General features: G+C 43.0%; 1 protein-coding gene across 5 annotated transcripts in view; it reads right to left on the reverse strand.

Moving 5' to 3' along the window:
* Nucleotides 1-21872, reverse strand: part of HDAC7 (histone deacetylase 7) — a 216041-nt gene that overhangs the window by 74401 nt on the left and 119768 nt on the right. For 3 of the 5 annotated variants that reach the window (XR_011853072.1, XM_072134714.1, XM_072134711.1), the window contains exon 1: nt 11057-11430. The exons of 1 other annotated variant lie outside the window; for it this stretch is intronic. Coding sequence is in view for 2 of the 4 variants with exons in the window: in XM_072134714.1 (XP_071990815.1) it covers nt 11057-11183 (127 nt within the window). In the remaining 2 variants the exon portion in view is untranslated. Of the gene's footprint in view, nt 1-11056; nt 11431-21872 lie in introns of those variants that run through there. One more of the 5 variants, XM_072134715.1, reaches the window with a different exon arrangement.

Here is a 21872-nt window from a genome sequence, read left to right on the forward strand (position 1 = left end):
TTGGCTGCACCATGACCAGGCCTGGATATTTCAGTTGGGCCTAGTAAGTAGAGCTGAAGCAGAGGTAAGTGTTGAGTGTGTGTCCAAGGTCAATGTTGAAGCCTGTGATTGGCTACACTCGTGACCAGGCCTAAAATGGATGTCAGTTAGACCAAGTAAACAGAGCTTTAGGGGTGTAGAGAGCAGGATATTAGGTAATTTACCTATATATCTATTAATAGTTCTGCTCTACTTTCTTGATATGTAAAGTGAGGCCTCCTGTCTTTTACCTCAACTGCCAGACCTTCCTGTCCACAAAATGGCCACAGATGGAGGGTCATTAATAATCGTCCTGCCAGAATCTTATATTCATGAATACTATCATAAGACTCTGGCGATTGTTCATGGACAGATAAGATCACATGACCCTCCATCTGCAGCCATTTTATGGCCAGGAATGTCTGGCTGATGAGGTGAAAGAAAGGAGGTTTTGCTTTCAAGAAAGCAGAGCAGAACTATTAATAGATGTATATTGGTAAATTACCTAATATCCTGCCCCCCCACACACATTTACAAAAAATATGAGGTATTGTGGCCAACCCCTTTAACAGTGTTAATGTTGGTAAACGCATAACAATCGGAGGTGCGTATATTTCATACTACCTGGCATTGTTTCTTACCGCCTATAATCACAGGTGATACATACCAGACCTGCCTCAGTATTTTCACCTTTCAGCTCTAAATATAGCCCCCATACATTATACTGTATACTAATGTCATCCCTCATCATTAGGCAGTATATACCTCCTAGACAACAGTAAAGGAGATGAAAGACACGCTGATGTTTTCCACAATTCATGTTATTTAGCAGACCTGTCCTCTGCTGGACTGTGCGGTAGTAATGTAGATATTCAGGGCCAGGCTCATAGACACCGGCTTAGATGAAACAAAGGAAATTTAGTTCTTGCAGTATTTTATCCAGTCAGAACAAATGCTCCCTTGAAGTTATCTGCGATCGCTGCATCACCACTAATCTAATTAAAGAGCCTTGTCAACAAGCAAACTGAAAAAAGCCTTAATAATAAATTAATTAGCACCTTCCGAGGCTCAGTGGAAATACTCCATATTGACACCAGCCTGGAGCAGCTGAGCTCCTCATGGTGTGCTGCCTGCTCCGAGAACTGTCATGTTCCTCTGTAAAGTCGTGAAAAAACTGTTACGTTTTTTTCTCCTTTAACAACATTAACAAGATAAAATTGTATTTGTTGAGTTTATATTGAAATGCAAAATGAAAACCTAATGACCTTACACTTTAATGAAAAATAAACTTCCGTTTTTTGGCATTAATAATTATGAATCTTTTGGGATGAGGAGGCCACACCCCAACAATGGTTGTCCTAAATGCAATAGTTTTTCATGGATCATCCTGCCAGAATCTAATATTCATGAATCTTATTGTTTGAATATTGTTTGAATTGTTTGAATATTGTTTGAATCATTATTTTAACCATTCAACCAATTAGTTAAAAACATAGAACATTTCTTAGTTGGATTCCTGATACAAACTGGTCGTGGAAAACAAAAAAGAAAATGTTTTTTCACAGCTGAGATTTGGCATGTTCTACCCCAAAAAAATGCAAAAACTTCTGAAATACCAAGAAGATTCATTGTTGTCACCAAACAGATGGAACATTTGTTGCTCATCAACCGATAAAATTTTCTTTTTACTGTTTACCAGGAAAAAAAGAATCCAATAATATTATACTTTTATTAGATATCCTCTTAAGTCTTGAGGAGTAAAAAAATAAAATTTACATTTCACTGAAGCTACCGAATGTTTAATGGCAGGTGTAAATAGACTTTCACAAGCGAGACTACCGGCTGCTACAAGAAGCAGCTTGTGGAAGTTATTTAAGTCACAATGAGTCCGCTTCATTAAAAGGAGCAGAGTTACAGGTTGTTTGCTGATAATTTGATTGGACTCATAAATACACAAATAAAAAGTAAGAAGGTGAAAATTGAGGGCGGATTATTCTGTGAGTACACTCGTATTTCACAATCACCACTACAGCTGCTAAGGTAATACTTATAGCACCTCTAGGGCATTGTTTCCCAATGTTTCCCATGCTAATCATGCCCTTGTAACTGGAGGCGCCACCCTGATACAGGTAGCAGACATGGTTACTGAATGGACTCCTGCCCATTAAGAAGAGGAAGGCTTCCAATTAACCCCTTCCTACCAATAAAAATTCTAAGAAACAAATTAGGCTACAACTTCCAGCATCCTCTGACTTCTCTAAAGGATACTGGGTGAAATCAGGCCGCCAGGGAGGTGCTCCTCACATAATTATAGTTTTATGTAACCAGACTAGAAACCAACCAGTAAAGAAGATTTATCATATATGGGCATTTTGCCTTTGTTTGAAGGGTCGAAAACCCAGACTTCTTGACCCTTTACCCTTACCAAGCACAGCCCAGTACATTGTAAAATGACTGTGCTTAGTATTAAAGGAAAAATAGATCATGATAAACCAGGGACACTTACTCCAGGCACTGTTACTGTGATAATCTTCTTAAATTTGTTATCAATGGCCTCCTTCCTTCTGAAATCAACTTTTATAATTATGCGAATGAGTCAGAAGGGCTCTGGGATTGTTTCCAGAACCCCTCTGCGCTGTAACTTCACAGAGTGTTAAAATGAACAGAGCAAGCGTCCCTCCCCCTGCATTTCCTGCTGCTGTGAGACACAGGCAGAGGAGGATGGGAGAGAGCATGTTGGGCTCATTGTAACAGCCCTTGAATCTGCAGCATCGATTGTAGAAGGAAGGAGGTTGTGTAAAATAAATATAAGAAAATTGCCACAGTCACAGTGCATTGATCTATGAGTAAGGCTGCATTTAGATGAACGTATAGCTGCACGGCTATGGCTGGAGAGGAGGAGGGGTGACCAATTTCCATAAAAATGCAAGGCGTACGGGCCGTGCACACGGGGAAAGATAGGACATAGGAAATGGTCCTATCTTTTCCCCGTGTACGGAGCGGTACCATGCTGCACGTGTGCGGCACTGTATCATTCCATACGGCCATTGCCGTCTATGGGGGACATATGTATGCCCGCAAGCTTGTGGCTGTACATATGTCCCCCATACATTCGTCTGAATGCAGCCCAAGTGTTCCTGGTTTATCATGCTTGATTTTGATGGTAGATTTCCTTTAAATATAAAATTGTTATGACATTTCATCTAATTTACATGAAAGTAAAGAAGTCGGAAGCCGGGAAACATCAGCCATAGATATTCAGCCATAGCGCTCAGTCATTTATAGCCTGGGTAAATAGGATTAGCCAATTCATTATTTCTGAAAAGTGGTTGAAAGATCCTTTGTTTGTTTTGCAGAGTTCAGTGGGTTTTCAGCATTCCTGATGCTCCGTAAGTTGATACTTTACCCAGTTGTCTAAGCCTTCCTCACATAAAGATCCAAGTGGGTGTAAAGGTTGTGCTGCTCCGTTGTATAAGACCCAAGGCAAAGTTAATGTTTATAGTAAAAGTAGCACTGTACCTTTAACACGGGTGAAGTATTTCTATCTACATCGGACGAATGGTATTGAAGACATGAAAGCTTATAATATATATGTGTCCCGCGTAATATTAGTCCTGTGTAAGCAGTGATGCTTTTACCACCGAGGAAGCAGCATAAAGAAAAATCACTGGGATAAATGGGTCCATGGAAGACATTTGTCATACGCTGGCGCCCAAAGCTCCGGCCTCCTGATGTATCCGGCGGGCGCCTGTACTTGTGTACCATTTTATGCAGGGCCCTGCCTGGTGTACAAGTGCGCTATTACCAGTGACTGTTCACGGGATAAGTCGCCAGTAAAGGTGAGTGTGCCATGATCGCACTCCTTCATGCCCAGTGGATGTGGCGTAAAGAAGAAAATAATCGCAATGCCCCGAGGTTCGATATGCATTGCGATTATTTCAGGGCTTATGCACCAGAAAACTGGCATACAAACCCGATAAATGTCCCTCACATGTATCTGCTGTCAGTCACTGCAAATCCTATTCCTAAAAGCAGTCTAACCCCCACCAACCATGGATGTGGTAGTAGTTTCCATTTTAGGCCCCAGAAAAAAGGGCCAAAATTCGGTGGGACATCTAACTGTATTTCTGATTCACCAATATAATGAATCCTATGACAGTAATGTGAACAGAGCCCTATTTGCAGAGGGAATGAGAAATCCGGGCATCAATCTCTTTGGGCGCTGTCCAGACCATATTGTATCACACTTTGCCAGATGCGGAGCAATAATCTATGTAACTATAGTGACAAAACAGTAAATTGCACATTGTGGAAATGTACTCAGCTGTAATAAAATCTATCAGAAGCACAGATAAGCTCCTCGGTCACCTATCATTATCACTACAATATCCTATTTGAGGCAAGGCTTATGTAATGTTCAAATGATATTTTCTATGTGGAAGATTATAATATTTTCCGTGCCCGTGTTGTGCACTTAAAGGGGAGGCACATACAGTTTTTTGCACCTCACACCTGTAGTTTCCAAAAATAGGTGCAAGAACCTTTAGTACGAATAGGAATTTCTCCTCCTGTCTATTGTGAATATTTTTAAAAGAAAGCAAATCATTCTCTTCTAGGACAAGCACCTGCCCTTTTACCATTTTTGTCATTCTTGTGACTTCAATAGGTCCTTTTACAGAGTTCAGGTCATTTTTAGCATTCTTACATTTCATATGTAATTACATTAGGACAAAATTGCTTTTAAAATAAAAAAAAGTGAATCCAAATTCATGTAAACAAGAAACAACAATAAAAGTGGTAAAAAAAAATGAAGAAATGGGACAAAATAACAGAACAATGTATATGTGGCAAACCACTGACATTACAGGTCTACTGCTGCCTGGGTTGCCTATCAGGCTCTTCTTTCCTGATCTCCCTCAATACACACAATAGGGTGAATGTATTTATAAGAATGGTGTTTCCTTTGCCATGGTGGTTTCCTATTCCTATTAAACGGGTTATCTACTTTCGTTACATAATTGATATTGTTTAAAATTATACAATTTACCAATATACTTTCTGCATCAATTCATTACGGTTTTCAAGATCTCTGCTTGCTGTCATTTTTACAGGAAGCTTTGTTGTTTACTTCCTGTGTGACATCACACAGGTGCACGGCTAGTTAAAGTAATCAGAGCTGTGTGTTATAATGAGCCGTCCTCCTATGTGACATCCCATAACCTTGAACATATTTCTATCCACTGGAAGTAAACAATGAAGCGTCCTATTGAATGACAGCAACCAGAGATCTAGAAAAGAATTGATACAGAAATATATTTGGAAAATTGTACAACTTCTCATTGCGCAAACAATATCAATTATTTGCTGAAAGTGGACAACCCCTTTAATCTATTCCTCTGCTGCATGAGATGAGATCTGACTTCCAATTCATTGTACAGGCGGTCCCCTACTTAAGGACACCCGACTTACAGACAACCCATAGTTACAGACGGACCGCTCTGCCCCATGTGACCTCTGGTGAAGCTCTCTGGATGCTTTACTATAGTCCCAGACTGCAATGATCAGCTGTAAGGAGTCTGTAATGAAGCTTTATTGATAATCCTTGGTCCAATTACACCAAAAATTTTGAAACTCCAATTGTCACTGGGGCAAAAGAAAAAAAATTGTCTAAAACTTCCATTGTAAAATATACAGTTTCGACTTACATACAAATTCAACTTAAGAACAAACCTCCAGACCCTATCTTGTATGTAACCCGGGGACTGCCTGTACTACATCTTGGAAGATTCCAATCAGCAGAATTGAAATCTATTGCAACTTGGAAATGCCCTTTAATTCTGCCCATAATGTGGGTCCGTAAAAATGGTCTCCATCAATCATAAATCAGTAAACTACACTAACACCATGAATTTTCTCAATACCACAGGCTACAATCTAAGACAGCTAGCTTGTAGTTGTCAATAGTAACTTTCATCGTTTCCTGCCACATGGCGCAGCTCCAGCACTGACTTGAAGATCACATGTACATATCTCTGCCAAAACACTAAATAATTGCTTTTGGTACAAGATTTCCTAAATGCAGTAAAACAGTCTGAGAACACAATCAGGGAACTATTTATATCTTCTTCACTTTCCAAATTATTTCATTGAAATTACATCCTATAAATCGGAGCACTTGCCCAAACAAGCCCTTTGTGTTTGCTTTTTTTTTTCAAGGCAACCTTTTGTTCTTCACAAGAGACTGTATTTAGAAATTTGAGTATGTTTCCAAGTAGAATAGACGCCGCTATTATAAGACACTACAGCTGCACAGAAGCTGCTATCAGAAATCAGACCCTTTATACTCTATAGAAAGATTACAAAAGAAGAACAGGTTTCACATCCAGTAGAAGGCACCTTCAATAGCTATTAGTTATTCTCTCCAACTGCTCTAAATGGTTTGGAGCCTCTTACCACTGTATACAGATCCGGCATCTAACTAATAATAATAATAATTCCTTTATTTATATGGACTTGCATGCGTCTCAGAGTGCAGTGTGATTTTGATGCGTCCTCCTTGTATGGTACATTTTTGACGCATGTGACTTGCAAAAGTAGAGCATGCTGAGATTTAAACGTGCGTTAAAAAAAGTGTGTGTGCATGAAAAAAAATGCAAGTCTGAATAAACCCATTGATTACAATGGGTCAGAGTTGTGCAGGTCAAAAGCATGAGTCTGAAAAACGCAAGTGTGAAAGGGGCCTAAGAGTCTGCATGTTGCTTTTAGCAGCTCGCATCTAGTCAGTGTTTCCTTTGATATATAACAATGAATGTCATCTGCAGCCAGAAGATGCCAAGGGGCTTTTCACATCTAAGTACGTAATGTGATTTCCATCAATATAATGTATCCGATGTAAATCAGTGCTGTGTAAATATGAGTGTTATTACAAGACCATCACATGTTCTCAGCTGGAGCTACACAACTGTACGTATGTGCCAAAATAAATCTCTCAAGACAGGAAGTGTGCGAATAAAAATAATTGTCCCGCAGGAGGAAGTGCCTAGAAACTGTAAGATTGTATATATCAACAGTAATTGTTCTCCCCGCCATTGTAGAAGAAACACTGAAAATCTTAAGGATATACATAGTTGACTAAAAATAAAATGCAGGGGGGAACTATACATCCTGGTTCTATAGAACGCTGGCTTTTTTGGTTTTCATTTATGGCCTCTTCCACATATATACAGTAATTATTTGGCACTACAAAAGTGTAAGCAATAGATAACATACGTATCATGGAAGGACTTGTACCCCTCCTGTGTTAGGGACCCGATACTAAGACCTAAAAATATTGATACAAATACTAATTAAATTGTATGCAGTGACTAAAACGTGATGAGTTATATCGGGTTTACAATATATTTTTGGCTTAGAAGATCTTTAGTCCAGTTTCCTGGAATTGAGGCATACTACGAAAGCAAAGGACTGGAGATCCCCTTAGTTTAGATTACAACTTGAATTGCAGAGTTAGTTTTTGTTTTAAGTGATGGGCACCCCTTGCACTTACCTATTCACCTAGGCCCTTGCAATGTGAATGGTGGTAGAATAATGATTAGCGTCCTCCACTGATTTGGGACAACACATCGCTTGTGGCAACATATCCCATGTTGATCAGCTGATCAACAACATAGTTAAGCAATATCGTGAATGGACTTTGCTTTAATACAAGTTCCTAATAATTGCCATGATCATTGTTGTAAAAAGTAAAAGCACCTAGGCTTCCTGCACCCGAACATTGCAAAAACTGGCTGTAAAAAATTGTTGTTAACATCTCTCTTTTCACGGCTGATTTGCATCAGTCTGTTTGTCTGTTTTTCACAAATCCTCATGAACCGTAGTCTATAAGTGATCTGTATGAAACCGTTCTGACTAGGACATGCTCTACTTCTTAACGGGCCATCACACAGTCCGTTAAAATAACGATTCTAGGCACTGATCCGTTAAAAGATATTGTCCCACATTTGTCCCACTATGTGCAGTGAGCAACACATTCATGAAGAGAAGATCTCGGAAGTGCCCAAACTTTTTTCTGGTGCACTTAGTTCAAGTGTTATGCATCACATTTCTGTCAGACATTTATCGACATAAATGAGGCGGCCAGGATAGGTACACACCGGTTTCCCCTTTCTGTGCCATCGTTTTCATGGAATTCAACCAATTTTATGTATGGTGGCGGCACTTTGGCTGAGTGGGTAGCACTTCTGCCTTGCGGCGCTGGGGTCCTAGGTTTGAATCCCACCCAGGTCAACAAAGAGTTTGTATGTTCTCTCCGAGTTTGCCTGGGTTTCTTCCGGGTCCTCCGGTTTCCTCCCACACACCAAAAAACATACTGTTAAGTTGTTTAGATTGTGAGCCCCATTGGGGACAGGGACCAATTTGATATGCTTTGTGCAGCGCTGCATAATCTGTAGGCGCTATATAAATAAAGAATTATTATTATGCAAATTTTTCTGCCTGATGCAAAACTGATCCCTGACTCATTTCCGGATCACCACTAGTTTGCACATGTATTTATGTGCAGTCTTTGCCAGAATTCTGGCGTACACTTCATAATAAATGTGCCCCTATGTGCAGTCACAGCACATGGCCGATTTTACCCATCATGTCCATCTGCCCCAAGTCTATGTACTCCTCTTAGATTTAGATATTGGCGCTCACCATTTGTTGATACCACCCTAAGCTGGCCCCCTGTCCTCTTGGCCCACGGGACCTGCAATGCTTGACTGTATCTACCCAGAAGGAAAGCAGCAATGCGCTCTCTTCCCTCCTCCCCCAGTAAAGTAATGAGTGACCTAGTAATACTAAACGTCCCTCTATTTATAAAACAGCCTTTTTCACTTAAAATGCGGCCTCTGATGAGTAACAGGCCCAACCGGTCGGCACATATTTGTTTCCTTGTGGCTTCTTTTCAGAGTGAACATCTTTGCCCCCTCTTATATGTTTACATTCTTCCACTGCATTTCCAGCATCTGCTACTTTTCTTTCAATCATGTAACTTTTCTTCTACCATAAGGCTCCTGCCATCGTTTTCATGGAATTCAACCAATTTTATGTATGCAAATTCTTCTGCCCGATGCAAAACTGATCCCTGACTCTCTTCCTGATCACCATGACGCCAAACATTCTGCTTACATTAGTGAGTAACGTAATGTAAAAAGATCCTAATTCTGCAGAAGCATGGGGGGGGGGGGGGTTTTAGAAATGCCTGCCCCAGACATCTGCTTCTTCTCACATGTGAGGCTTCCTGAGAGTCTAAGCACAGAGCAGCCAGGTTGGCTTTGTGTTCTGAGATAACATTGAGGCCAGGATTTCCACAAAAACCTGAAGGTGTTTGTATCAATTGTCTACTGAAGCTGGGTTACACTACAGACAGGTCATACACTACTTTCCACTAAAAATATACCCGTAATCAGAAGTGTCTGAGGTAAAACATGGCAACCAATTAGAGCTCAGCTTTCATTTTACCACAGAAGTTCATAAAATAAAAGTTGAGCTCTGATTGGTTGCCCAGAGAACAGTTTTACCTCAGACATGTCTGATAAATCTCCCCCATTGTGTCTAACTGCTTCCTAGTAAAATAATATATGCAAATAAGTTTTCCAGGATGGGAAAAGGACAACTGCAATTTTTTTTAAAGGATGTTTTCAAATAAAATCCCCTTCTACCACCCCACCCCTACAAAAAAAGTGTCATACCAGGAAAGAAAACAATTGGAGTCATCAGTGATTATGGTGAAAATGTAAAAATATTCGACCCTCTCTATATCACAAAGGGACGATGTCAGGCCTTTGGGGGCGCCACTTGACACATTCCATCATTCTGTGATTTAAACAAAAACATATATTTTTTTTTTTGGGGGGGGGGGACAAAACATGACATTTTTGCGCTTCTCCAAAATGGTCAGAGAAGGAGAGAAGCCAAAATCAAAGGCTATGATGGAAACACACCTCAAACAATAAATGACAAGTAAAAACGTATGCATTTCTGTTTTACATGAGTGACTTCTAAATGACTTCACACATTGTTTTGTCAAGATCCAGAGACAATTATCTCAATTATGTCCGGTAATAGTCATCATTTGCATACTGTAAGCAAATCCATTAATGATATGATGTCTGGTGTGATCAAGATTAACTATTGGTCAAGCAAGAAACAAAAGTAACAAACGAAGCATCACTGCTGCTCTGGTCATCCCTGCCATTATTTTGTTTACAGGGCTGCAGATACACACAGCATGTGACCGCTGCAGCCGGTAACCGGTCTCAGAGGTGTAATACAGGACCAGGGTGATGGTACCGGATCAGTACTGTGTCCGTTCTTATACATTTCCTTTAAACACTTCTCTAAACCAGATCTAAAAAACTAATAATAATATAAAGTATGAATAATGTATCTAAAAATATGGGATTTTTGTTTGTAATATTTATATTCTGATGTTACAATGTGATATAAATATTTGGATCAGCACCTGATAATGTATACACGGGAAGCCAACTTCTGACACTACAGGTAGGTCAAGGTGATCTGGCACTTCAAGGGTAAGAGCTGAGAAGTGTGACCCAGTTTTCAGGCAATGAGACATATGCAGCCGGTAGTCTTTGTTGGGACAGGAAGAACAAGATTTGGAAAGGTCATGGGTCCATCCTGCTCCCGTTTCAGTTACCTTGGGGCAAGCTGTGCGGGTCATAGGCCACTCCTGTCCCAGTGCCATTGTGCAAGGGCTGAGAATAGCACAGAGCTGACTATGAATCATTGTCACACCTCATATTACATAGGACAGTGCAGGTAGGTAGGTGCCCTACAGGGTGGGGACATCAAGTTACACAACATGTCAGGGCTCAAAGTTTACCAACACAAGGTGTAGGGGCACATGGCTGCAGATATAGGACGCACATGGAGGGGGCATGCTGGGACTTGTAGTCTCCCTACTAGCAAGTCTTCCAAACTTTCTTAAACAGCAATTTCTAATAATGCAGTGACATAGTGAAGAAGGACCTACCTGCTCCGCTGGCACCACCACTCTTATGCCCGAACCTCACTCCTGGCTCGCCCCTCCTGATGCCATCTGTGGAAGAAGCAGGATCAGCCTCGTAAATGGTGTTTAACATTTGATGTAATCCAGGCATGGAGGCGAGTGTATGAAGGGGTGGCAGCAGGGTTCCTGTGCTGGGCACCCTTATAACAAATCCATGTGCCAAGAAGAACAAGAAGGCAAAATCCAAGCAGATCAGTCCATGCCCAGCTCCTATATGTCCGCACACAGTGCCCAGCAGCAGGAGGGTGCAGCAGCTTCACCTGCCCTGGCAGAGACTGGCCGTGCAGGCAGGGAGAGCGCTGTGCTGCATCTTACACACCGCCCGGAGCTCTCACTGACAGAAATAGATCAGCGGGAGGAGGAGCCCGGACAAAAATAGACTCGTATCCTAAGCCAGCGCCTGTGCACACACACAAAAGAGGCTGCATTGTCTGCCCGGGCCTATCAGAGGGCGGCCAGAGCAGAGCCAGGGCTCCACCTGCTGCCCGGGAGAGAGAGGGCACTGCCCGGGAGATAGCCTGGGGAGAGGGGCATAGCCTGGGGACCCCTGCACCAGAGAGAGAGAGGGGGCATAGCCTGGGGACCCCTGCACCAGAGAGAGAGGGGGCATAGCCTGGGGACCCCTGCACCAGAGAGAGAGGGGGCATAGCCTGGGGACCCCTGCACCAGAGAGAGAGGGGGCATAGCCTGGGGACCCCTGCACCAGAGAGAGAGGGGGCATAGCCTGGGGACCCCTGCACCAGAGAGAGAGGGGGCATAGCCTGGGGATCCCTGCACAGGAGATAGAGGGGCATAGCCTGGGGACCCCTGCGCCAGAGAGAGAGAGGGCATAGCCTGTGACCCCTGCACCAGAGAGAGAGAGGGCATAGCCTGGGACCCCTGCACAGGAGATAGAGGGGGCATAGCCTGGGACCCCTGCACAGGAGATAGAGGGGGCATAGCTAGGGGACCCCTGCACCAGAGAGAGAGAGGGCATAGCCTGGGACCCCTGCACCAGAGATAGAGGGGGCATAGCCTGGGACCCCTGCATCAGAGAGAGAGAGAGGGCATAGCCTGGGACCCCTGCACAGGAGATAGAGGGGGCATAGCCTGGGGACCCCTGCGCCAGAGAGAGAGAGGGGGCATAGCCTGGGGACCCCTGCACAGGAGATAGAGAGGGCATAGCCTGGGGACCCCTGCACCAGAGAGAGAGAGGGGGCATAGCCTGGGGACTCCTGCACAGGAGATAGAGGGGGCATAGCCTGGGGACCCCTGCGCCAGAGAGAGAGAGGGCATAGCCTGGGGACCCCTTCACCAGAGAGAGAGGGGGCATAGCCTGGGACCCCTGCACAGGAGATAGAGGCGGCATAGCCTGGGGACCCCTGCACCAGAGAGAGAGAGGGCATAGCCTGGGACCCCTGCACCAGAGAGAGAGGGGGCATAGCCTGGGGACCCCCGCACCAGAGAGAGAGGGGGCATAGCCTGGGACCCCTGCACCAGAGAGAGAGGGGACATAATCTGGGGACCACTGCACAGGAGATAGAGGGACATAGCCTGGGGACCCCTGCACCAGAGAGAGGGCATAGCCTGGGACCCCTGCACCAGAGATAGAGGGGGCATAGCCTGGGGACCCCTGCACAGGAGATAGAGGGGGCATAGCCTGGGGACCCCTGCACAGGAGATAGAGGGGGCATAGCCTGGGGACCCCTGCCCAGGAGAGAGAGAGGGCACAGCCTGGGGACCCCTGCACAGGAGACAGAGGGGGCATAGCCTGGGGACCGCTGCACAGGAGAGAGAGGGGGCATAGCCTGGGGACCCCTGCCCAGGAGAGAGAGGGTGCATAGCCTGGGTACCCCTACACCAGAGAGAGAGGGGCATAGCCTGGGGACCCCTGCACAGGAGATAGAGGGGGCATAGCCAGGGACCCCTGCCCAGATGAGAGAGAGGGGGCATAGCCTGGGGACCCCTGCCCAGGAGAGAGAGGGGGCATAGCCTGGGGACCCCTACACCAGAGAGAGAGGGGGCATAGCCTGGGGACCCCTGCACCAGAGAGAGAGAGAGGGCATAGCCTGGGGACCCCTGCCCAGGAGAGAGAGGGGGCATAGCCTGGGGACCCCTGCACCAGAGATAGGTGCAGGGCATAGCCTGTGGGCCCCTACACCAGAGAGAGAGGGGGCATAGCCTGGGGACCCCTGCACCAGAGAGAGAGAGGGCATAGCCTGGGGACCCCTGCACGAGAGAGAGAGAGGGCATAGCCTGGGGACTCCTGCACGAGAGAGAGAGAGAGGGCATAGCCTGGGGACTCCTGCACAGGAGATAGAGGAAGCATAGCCAGGGGACCCCTGCCCAGGAGAGAGAGGGGGGGCATAGCCTGGGAACCCCTGCACCAGAGAGAGAGATGGCATAACCTGGGGACCCCTGCACCAGAGACAGAGGGCACTGCCTGGGAGAGAGGGCATAACCTGGGGACCCCTGCACAGGAGATAGAGGAAGCATAGCCAGGGGACCCCTGCCCAGGAGAGAGAGAGGGGGCATAGCCTGGGGACCCCTGCACCAGAGAGAGAGAAGGCATAACCTGGGGACCCCTGCACCAGAGACAGAGGGCACTGCCTGGGAGAGAGGGCATAACCTGGGGACCCCCGCACAGGAGAGAGGGGGCATAACCTGGGGACCACTGCACAGGGTAGAGAGGGGGCATAGCCTGGGGACCCAGGAGAGAGAGGACACTGCCTTGAACCACAGCACAGGAGACAAAAAACACTGCCCTGGGACCACTGCACCAGAGAAAGAGGGCACTACCCAGGTACCACTGCACAGGAGAAACATGGGCACTGCACAGGAAAGTGAGGGGACTCTCTGCACAGGAGACAGAGTGGGTACTGCCAGGAGAGCAGGCATTGCCCAGGACCATTACACAGTAGTGAAAGGGCAATGCCCCCAGACATATGCACAGGAGGGAGAGTACAATGCTCCCGGGACCACTGCTCAAGGTAGAGGGCATTATCTGAGAGAGAGGGCACTATCTGGGGACCGCTGGACAGGAGAAAGCTTTAAAGAGGATAATCACTTCAAAATATAGCATGTAAGGTGTTAATTGATTAAGAAGAAAGTAAGAGGTCTGGCGGCAAACTACCATTACGGACTGTGTGCTGGCCGGATTTCACAGGCCAAACACGCACTGTGCTGAAGACGGGACTCCAAGCCTCACAGTGATATATGTAGTACTGAATACACTATGATGCACAGAGCCCCCTCCCTGGCACTTTGGTTGGTCTGTCAAATCCAGCCAGCACACAGTCTGTTTTTCAAATGCCGAGCACGTTTGAGTGACACCGTCCATAATCAACCAGATCATTCTTGGTGTGGAGTGGAAGTAGGATCAATGTGCGCATTGAAAGGACCGATAAATGGGTTAACTGGCTCTAAGGACAGGGGGTAATGGTTACATTTTTGGCGGAACCAGATAAGTGCAGTCTAAATGGGAATCATAGATTAATATGCAGCCAGCATGGGTTAAGGCTACCTGTACAAAAAAGTGGCCAAAAATATCTGTTTTGCATTTAGTGCAGTCTTAAAAAAACGGAAAGCACATGGGCGATTTTCAGTGTCGTGTGCCGTCTGCCTATCTGGACCTCGCTGAACCAGATTTTTAGAGCATTTCCCCAATGTGTGTGATTTTTATAGTTGCATTCCTCATTCTTTTCCCACATTGTACAAAAGCTGCATAAATAACACAACCTTTGCTTTCTTTTTATCACTAAGCTGATAAATGTCTTCACATATAATTAGCGCCTGCGCCTGAGCCGCCTGGTCTCAACAATAAGCTACCTTGGATTGACTGCGATATACACACAAATGACTGTGTTCTGCAGATTCATATTAATGTCTAAAATAAATGCTATCCATAGTAACCACTCAGAGGGCAGCTTTTATTTCTTATTGTTCTGCAGAAAATTGAAAGCTGGGCTGTGATTGGTTCTTAGAGACAAAAAATTGTGTTTTACACACTTTCATTATTCCTTCCACCCCTTAAGGTCTGTACATGGGAGATTTATATCAGTCTTGTCTGTGCAGGGAATGTCGCAGTGTTGCTCTCCTTTTTTGTTAAAAAAACACTTTTAGAAATATGTGAATTAACTGTAAGTGCTACGCGGGGTGCCATGTTTCACTTTAGGCCGGCTCTACTCCGTCTTCTGCTGGGAAGCCAATGCACCTGCATTGAGCATCTCTGAAGCGGTAAAAAAACGGAGAGTAAAAAAGCGAATTTTAAGCACAGATCCTGCATCAGGGTGACCAAATGTCAGTGGAAGTAGTAAGATCTAACAGTAGATTTCCATTAATGTATTTATTATTTAGTGCGGCACATGAATCTTAAGTCAGGCTTTGTTTTCCTGCTTATTTTTTTTGGTTTGGCTTTTCTTCAGATGTATCTTATTAATACATGTGGCGTTTGTCTCCAAAAAGTCCCAAACAGCTCTGAGCTATCTCCTACGCCTACTACGGGCATGTGTGGATTTGCCCCAAAATTTGTCACCTTTTTGCAAATTTTTATAAAACGTTCATATCCGGAATCGGGTGAAAACTTGACTATGGCAAACTTTGAAGTGAGATTGCTCTAAGCTATTTTCTATGTCTGGTAGGGGCGGGTGTGGATTTGCTCCTAGATTTGAAGCTTTTTTGCGAATTTTTATAAAAACTTTCAAATCTGGAATTGGGTGATAACTTGCCCATGGCAAACTTTGAAGTGCGATTGTCTTAGGCCCCCAAAAAAGTTGCAAAAGTGCCCCAAAAAGTTGCTAATAAAGAAAAAGCCAAGCCAAAAATTACATACATTTGCTCCATTAACTGCAGGCAGAGATTTAGAAAACTATAAGTTCATTCAGATGATAACTGCAAACCAGTTTATTGTTTTTTAAGTAAAACTGGAAAACCCCTTTACTTTTTCTGCAGTTTTATGAGGGTATTATTGGAATACTACACAGAAGTACTTTGTCATTGTCATTCCAGTGATTCTTGTATATTAGCAAATTGCCTTTTAGTCATTCTCGTACTACACCAGTATAGGCCAACCAAAAGTGAAACCACTTGTTGCCTGAAGTTGGAAAATCCATGTTTAGTGTGAAGAGCCATTATTCACATTATGTTATGTAACAGGTTGGGGGTTTTTTCCGACTTGTGCCGCAAAATACCATGAAGATGCCTCAGATGACAGCGGAGTGTCATTGTGTCATATGCCTGGGACAAGATTTTTTAAGACCCGTCAGACTTCCCTTGTTAGCCGGTGTGAACTGGATATTATTGTGGTAACATTACCACATTAATCTTGTTTTGGTCCATGTACTATAATTTTTTTTATCTGATAGCATACTGACAAATTAATTTCAGTAGACCCATGCATATTAAAGTGTTTTTTAATGATCTGTGTGAAGACTGTCAAAAGCTCAGAGCAAGTCCTATTCCTACACTTGTTTGTGGCTTGGGTCTTCTTGTGGGAACATGAAAAATCCACAAAAATGGATGAAGTATAGGTGACAGACGGACCATTTTTGTGGACATATGGCTTGGCAAAAGTTTACACACTGATAACATATGGACTGCAATACACGGACCATGGATCCATTGTTTGTGGCCCAAGAGCATTGTATGTTCTTGAGCAGGTTGACATAGAGGGGTACATTTACTAAGGGTCTGCGGACCGCATTTCTGACGGGTTTCCCGACGCATGCGATCTGATTTTGGTGCTATCGCACCTACTTTCATGCGACACAAATCGGGGGCGTGGCCGTCGGACAACACGACTGATTCGGACTAAGTGCGGGATTTAAAATTCAAACTGTGTCGCAAGCCATGCACTCACATACACCGGGCGCACAATCTTGGTGAAACGTGCCGAACTTTATCCTCGTCGGACAGTCCGGATCGGGGATCGCGACAGGACCTGGGAAGTAAATGTGCCCCAGAGTGTGCATGTCCAGCAGTCTGAGGTTATGGTCACTTAAACAGAAGTATTCTACTCAAACCCAGGAGCGATTCTGAAACATTTACAAAAATACAACTCTCCCAATACATTTTTTAACAGGGAGAAACCAGGTGCACTAGATATCGCTGGTCCATGAAAAAGTAGAGCCTTGTATACAATAGAAGTCACTGGGAGAGTGAAAAAAATGGACAGCACTCGGATGGTGCCTGAGTATCATCCATGAAAAATGGATGGTGGTTAGGACACCTCTTTTTTTTAATCACACGGATACAAAACGGCTGTAGATTTGCCATGAAAAAATTTACGTTAACAAATGAGAAATGGCTTTGTCATATGAATACAGCATTTTACAGGTGGATATGTATAGTGCATTTGTCTCAAAGTACGGATTGTGGCACAGAAAAGGGGGATTTAGGTAGCTCGAAAGATTCTTGTTCTCCTGCAAAAGCGTGACGAGGTTTGCAAATATGATGATTATTATTATGATTTAGCATGTTATCTCAATTCTCCCTTCTTAAAATAAATGGGCAAATATTACATCTGATCTGGTGTCAGGGGGCGCGGCTACACAGTGGATACTATATCTATACTTGCCTATAGTCTTCCGAGAGTGATATATTTTTTAAAGGGGTGTGAGGATCTGTGACCTAGGGGCTTCTGCCACATTCTTGTTGGTTTGACAAGTTGTCACCTTGAAATGTTCATAGTCAACATTCTGGGATTAATCATACAACACCTGGCACTGTGTAGTACGCAGCCCTGTCCAGGCTGACTCATGGGTGTTTACAATGCGGCTCCATATTTTTAGCCTTATTTGTAATCATGTCGCAGGCTGCACATAGTGTCTAGTATGCCGAGGTCCTGCAGGACTTGCCTTGGATGTGTCATCCATTCCCACTTATATTTGGCAAAGAATTTTTTAACAAAGAGATTCCTTTAAAATGACCCGCACACTGTTTTCTTCACTTTTTCACTCATACTGAAAAATCCTGCAATGTGTTCTGAAGAAGATATGAATGGGGCTCATGGGGCATAAAAGTATTTCTTATCTTTGAGTGTTCAAATTAATGGCTTCATGTTCGTTAAATAAGCCTTATATGCACCAGATGTTTTCTATATATATGGCACAGTCTAAATGCGTTACACATCAAATCGTTTACTTTTTGGGTGTGACAATTATAGACAGTTGAGACTGTTCTACCTTTATCCTGTAGGAAAACATGGAAATAATAGATCATATGCAGTGCCACATATGCACATAAAGCCAAAACTGAAAGACTATTTCATTGTAAGAGATACCTGTGGCGCTATAATAATTGTTTTTTGTCAAGTAGGATTTTGTTCTTGAAGGAGAATTTTCTAAATCTTAGGGTTAGATAAAGGAAAAAATGTTAACCTGTACAAATTTTTTTTAACTTTGTAACTAGAGTTCCCAGCTGAGAAATTGATAGACTGGGATTAGTACATTTCGGGAGATTTTGATCTATAGATAGATACCAACATTGTCTGACATCCCTCATAGACCTCATAGAGATCCATTGGGTTGTGTCATGGTCATTTGGAATCTACTACTGAGTTTTATACTAAAGTCTTCAACGCGGCCTTATCAGTCTAGTCTCTTGAAGTCCTTTTACCATTGCCGATCCGAGTCAAGTCAAACACAAATACTAATTTAACACTGCTTCTGCTGATCTGTGTAGTCTTGTCCTTTGGTTAAAGGGCCTGGTTTATGCTAAATATCATATGGGAAAGGCTGACCTCCTATACTAAGCCTCTATACAATGTTCGCCATGGTGCTTGTTGACCATAATGCTCATCAATATCCATTGGTGCCTTTAAACAGCTGATTAGAAGGGGATGGAGTGTCAGATTCTACCAAATCTGGTATTGATGACCTATCCTATGGGTCGGTCATCATTATCTTAGTTCTCACTTTAACAAGCCAACCCTGAATTACAAAATAATCATGGCTTTCTAAAATCTCAAGTGTGTGGAGAACGTCTGTAACCTCAGTCAAGATAAAACATGTGGAATGACCCAGTGTCTCAAACATAACATTTCAATGCTGTTATCACTTGCCTTGGTAGTTGTCTCCTACCATCTGCCATGTTAAGTTTAAAATTACATTGATGATAAAAATATTTTTTAAAACATTTTTTTACTAATATATTAAAATAAATGCTTAATTGGTTGGACCGTTTTAACAATCAAATAAATGTTAACACTGCAGAGAAGAAACCAAGCGTTGAAAAATACAAGTGAGTAGTGACAGCAGGAATGTTTCTCATGAAATCTCAATCACCGCGGGACACAGCAGGATATTGAAACACTGATAATTCAGGCTGATAAGAAACACTGCTCAGACCTTCACATGTGTACGGGCCAGGTAAACACAACATAGCAAATACATTTTATTTTTGTTTGTTTTTTATATTCACTTTGCATATAAAATATTTTTAATGGCCTGGGTGCAGTTTTTATTACTATTCTCTGATATTTTCCTGTTTCATTCCGAATCTGTTATTGATCGACTTGAAAAATTAGATTTCAATTCAAATATTCTTGGTTTCTAATCTTGACTTGCACAAAAAAGGGTTGTATTCACCTTACATATATATTGTAAAAGTGACTTAATGCTGTGCTAAGGTATTTCTGACATATCCATAGGTGCGGTCCCACCCCTGTTCCTACACGTACTTCAAGGACAGAGGTCTCCTGAGATCCATTGCCATTTTTCATGGGGTTGTTGTTGGAAATTTCAAATTCAGTTATCTGCTTTTTACAAGCAGGCTGTGAAATTAAGGTCAGGGTCCACCATTCTCAAGATAGTTGTGAATCCCAGAGGTGGATCTCCAATGGATAAGACATAAATACATAATATACAAATCACAGTGCAAAACATGTCTAAAATGGGGTTCCAAAAAACGACACCTAGTGCCAGAAATAATAAATGCCACACAATCCTGTAATAATCCATAGTTAAAACCTATTAGAGTTGCATTTGCTGCCCTTAAACTGCATCTAAAAGTGGTTTGTATTGAAACTTACGACAACCAGCACAAGAGGAACCCTCCAATCCTAGGTCAAGTGCCTAGGGCCGGCTCCAGAAATAGCGTAATGCTTGGCTCCACATTAACCCCTAGGCGCACCACGACGTTATACTACGTCCCCGGGGCTAGATGCTTAGCGCACCGGGACGTAGTATAACGTCTAGCTTCTGGGACCGGCTCACGAACGGAGCCGGTACCAGAAGCAGCGGCTGTCAGCTGTCTATCACAGCTGACACCGCGCTGTAACACCCGCGATCGGAGCCGGCTCCGATCGCGGGTGTTAACCCCTTACACGCCGCGGTCAAGCATGACCGCGGCGTGTAAGGGTGTTCCTGCTGTTCCTGCTCTTCCGGGCAGCTCCGAGGACTGGCATGTGCCCGGTCTCCATGGCAGCCAGACCCCTTCCGGGTCTGACTGCAAACTGTCTGAGCATGCGCAAGCTTGCTCAGACAGTTTACACTGCTCTACAATAAAATAGTATTGTAGAGCAGTGTATTGAACTTAAACCAGTGATCAGAGCATCACTGGTTTAAGTTCAAGTATGTATAAGTAAAAAAAAATGCAAAAACAGTTAACACTACACATTATAATAAATAAAAAATAAATACATAAAATATAAGCCCCTAAAATGTCACTTTCCCATAAAAAACTTAATAAAGTATAAAAAACATAAAAACACAAAAAAAACCTGCATATTTGGTATTGCCGCGTCCGTAACAATCTGCATAATAAAACAGAATTGTTACTGGACCCGCACGGTAAACGCCGGAGGAAAAAAACGCAAAAAACGTTCCGAAAAAAGATAATTTTTAATTAATACCCTATAAAAAATGCTCTAAAAAGTGATTTTAAAAATTTTATGCACTCTAAAATAAGCCCACTAAAAAGAACAACTGTTCTCGCAAAAAATAAGCCCCTAACCAGATTTGTCAGCCAAAAAATAAAAAAGTTATGCATATGAAAAGATGGTGATGCTAAAATGAATAAGATTTTCTCCAAATTAGTTTTTATTCAGTACAATTGAATAAAATACACAAAACCCCCACATATTTGGTATCCCTGCGTCCGTAACAATCTGTATAATAAAACAGAATTGTTATTAGATCCGCAAAATGAACCCCGTAAAAAACAACCTAAAAAAACTCTCTCTGAAAAAGATGATTTTTTATTAATGCCCTTTAAAAATGCTCTAAAAAAAGTGATTTTAAAAAGTTACGCAATCTAAAATAAGACCACTAAAAAGAGCTATCATTCTTGCAAAAAATAAGCCCTTAAACAGATTTGTGAGGTGAAAAATAAAAAAGTTATACATATGAAAGACGGTGATGCTAAAATTAACAACAATTTTGCCAAATTACTTTTTATTCAGTAAAAATGGTAAAAAATAAAAAATATATATAAATGAAGTATTTTCATAATTGTGGCGACCCATAGAATAAAAATAATATACTATTTTTATGGTATGGTTAACGGCCAAATAAAAAACACATATAAATTTTCCTAAAAATTGATGATTTTCATTTCCTCCACCAACAAAGAGTTAATTAAATCTCACCAATTAGCTGTAGATGCCCCAAAATTACATACCAGAAAAGTGCATCTCATGTGGCAAAAGAAATAAGCCCCTATAGGTCCTCATTAAAAAAAAGAAAAAAATTATAGCCTGTACAATGTGACATAGCAAATCTGATTTGGATGGCGCCTCCTTCCCTTCTATGCCCGGCCGTGCGCCCATACAGAAGTTACCACCACATATAGAGTATCCGTGTAC

The sequence above is a fragment of the Engystomops pustulosus genome, chromosome 2 (assembly GCF_040894005.1).
Source record: "Engystomops pustulosus chromosome 2, aEngPut4.maternal, whole genome shotgun sequence".
In the NCBI taxonomy this organism is placed as follows: domain Eukaryota; kingdom Metazoa; phylum Chordata; class Amphibia; order Anura; family Leptodactylidae; genus Engystomops; species Engystomops pustulosus.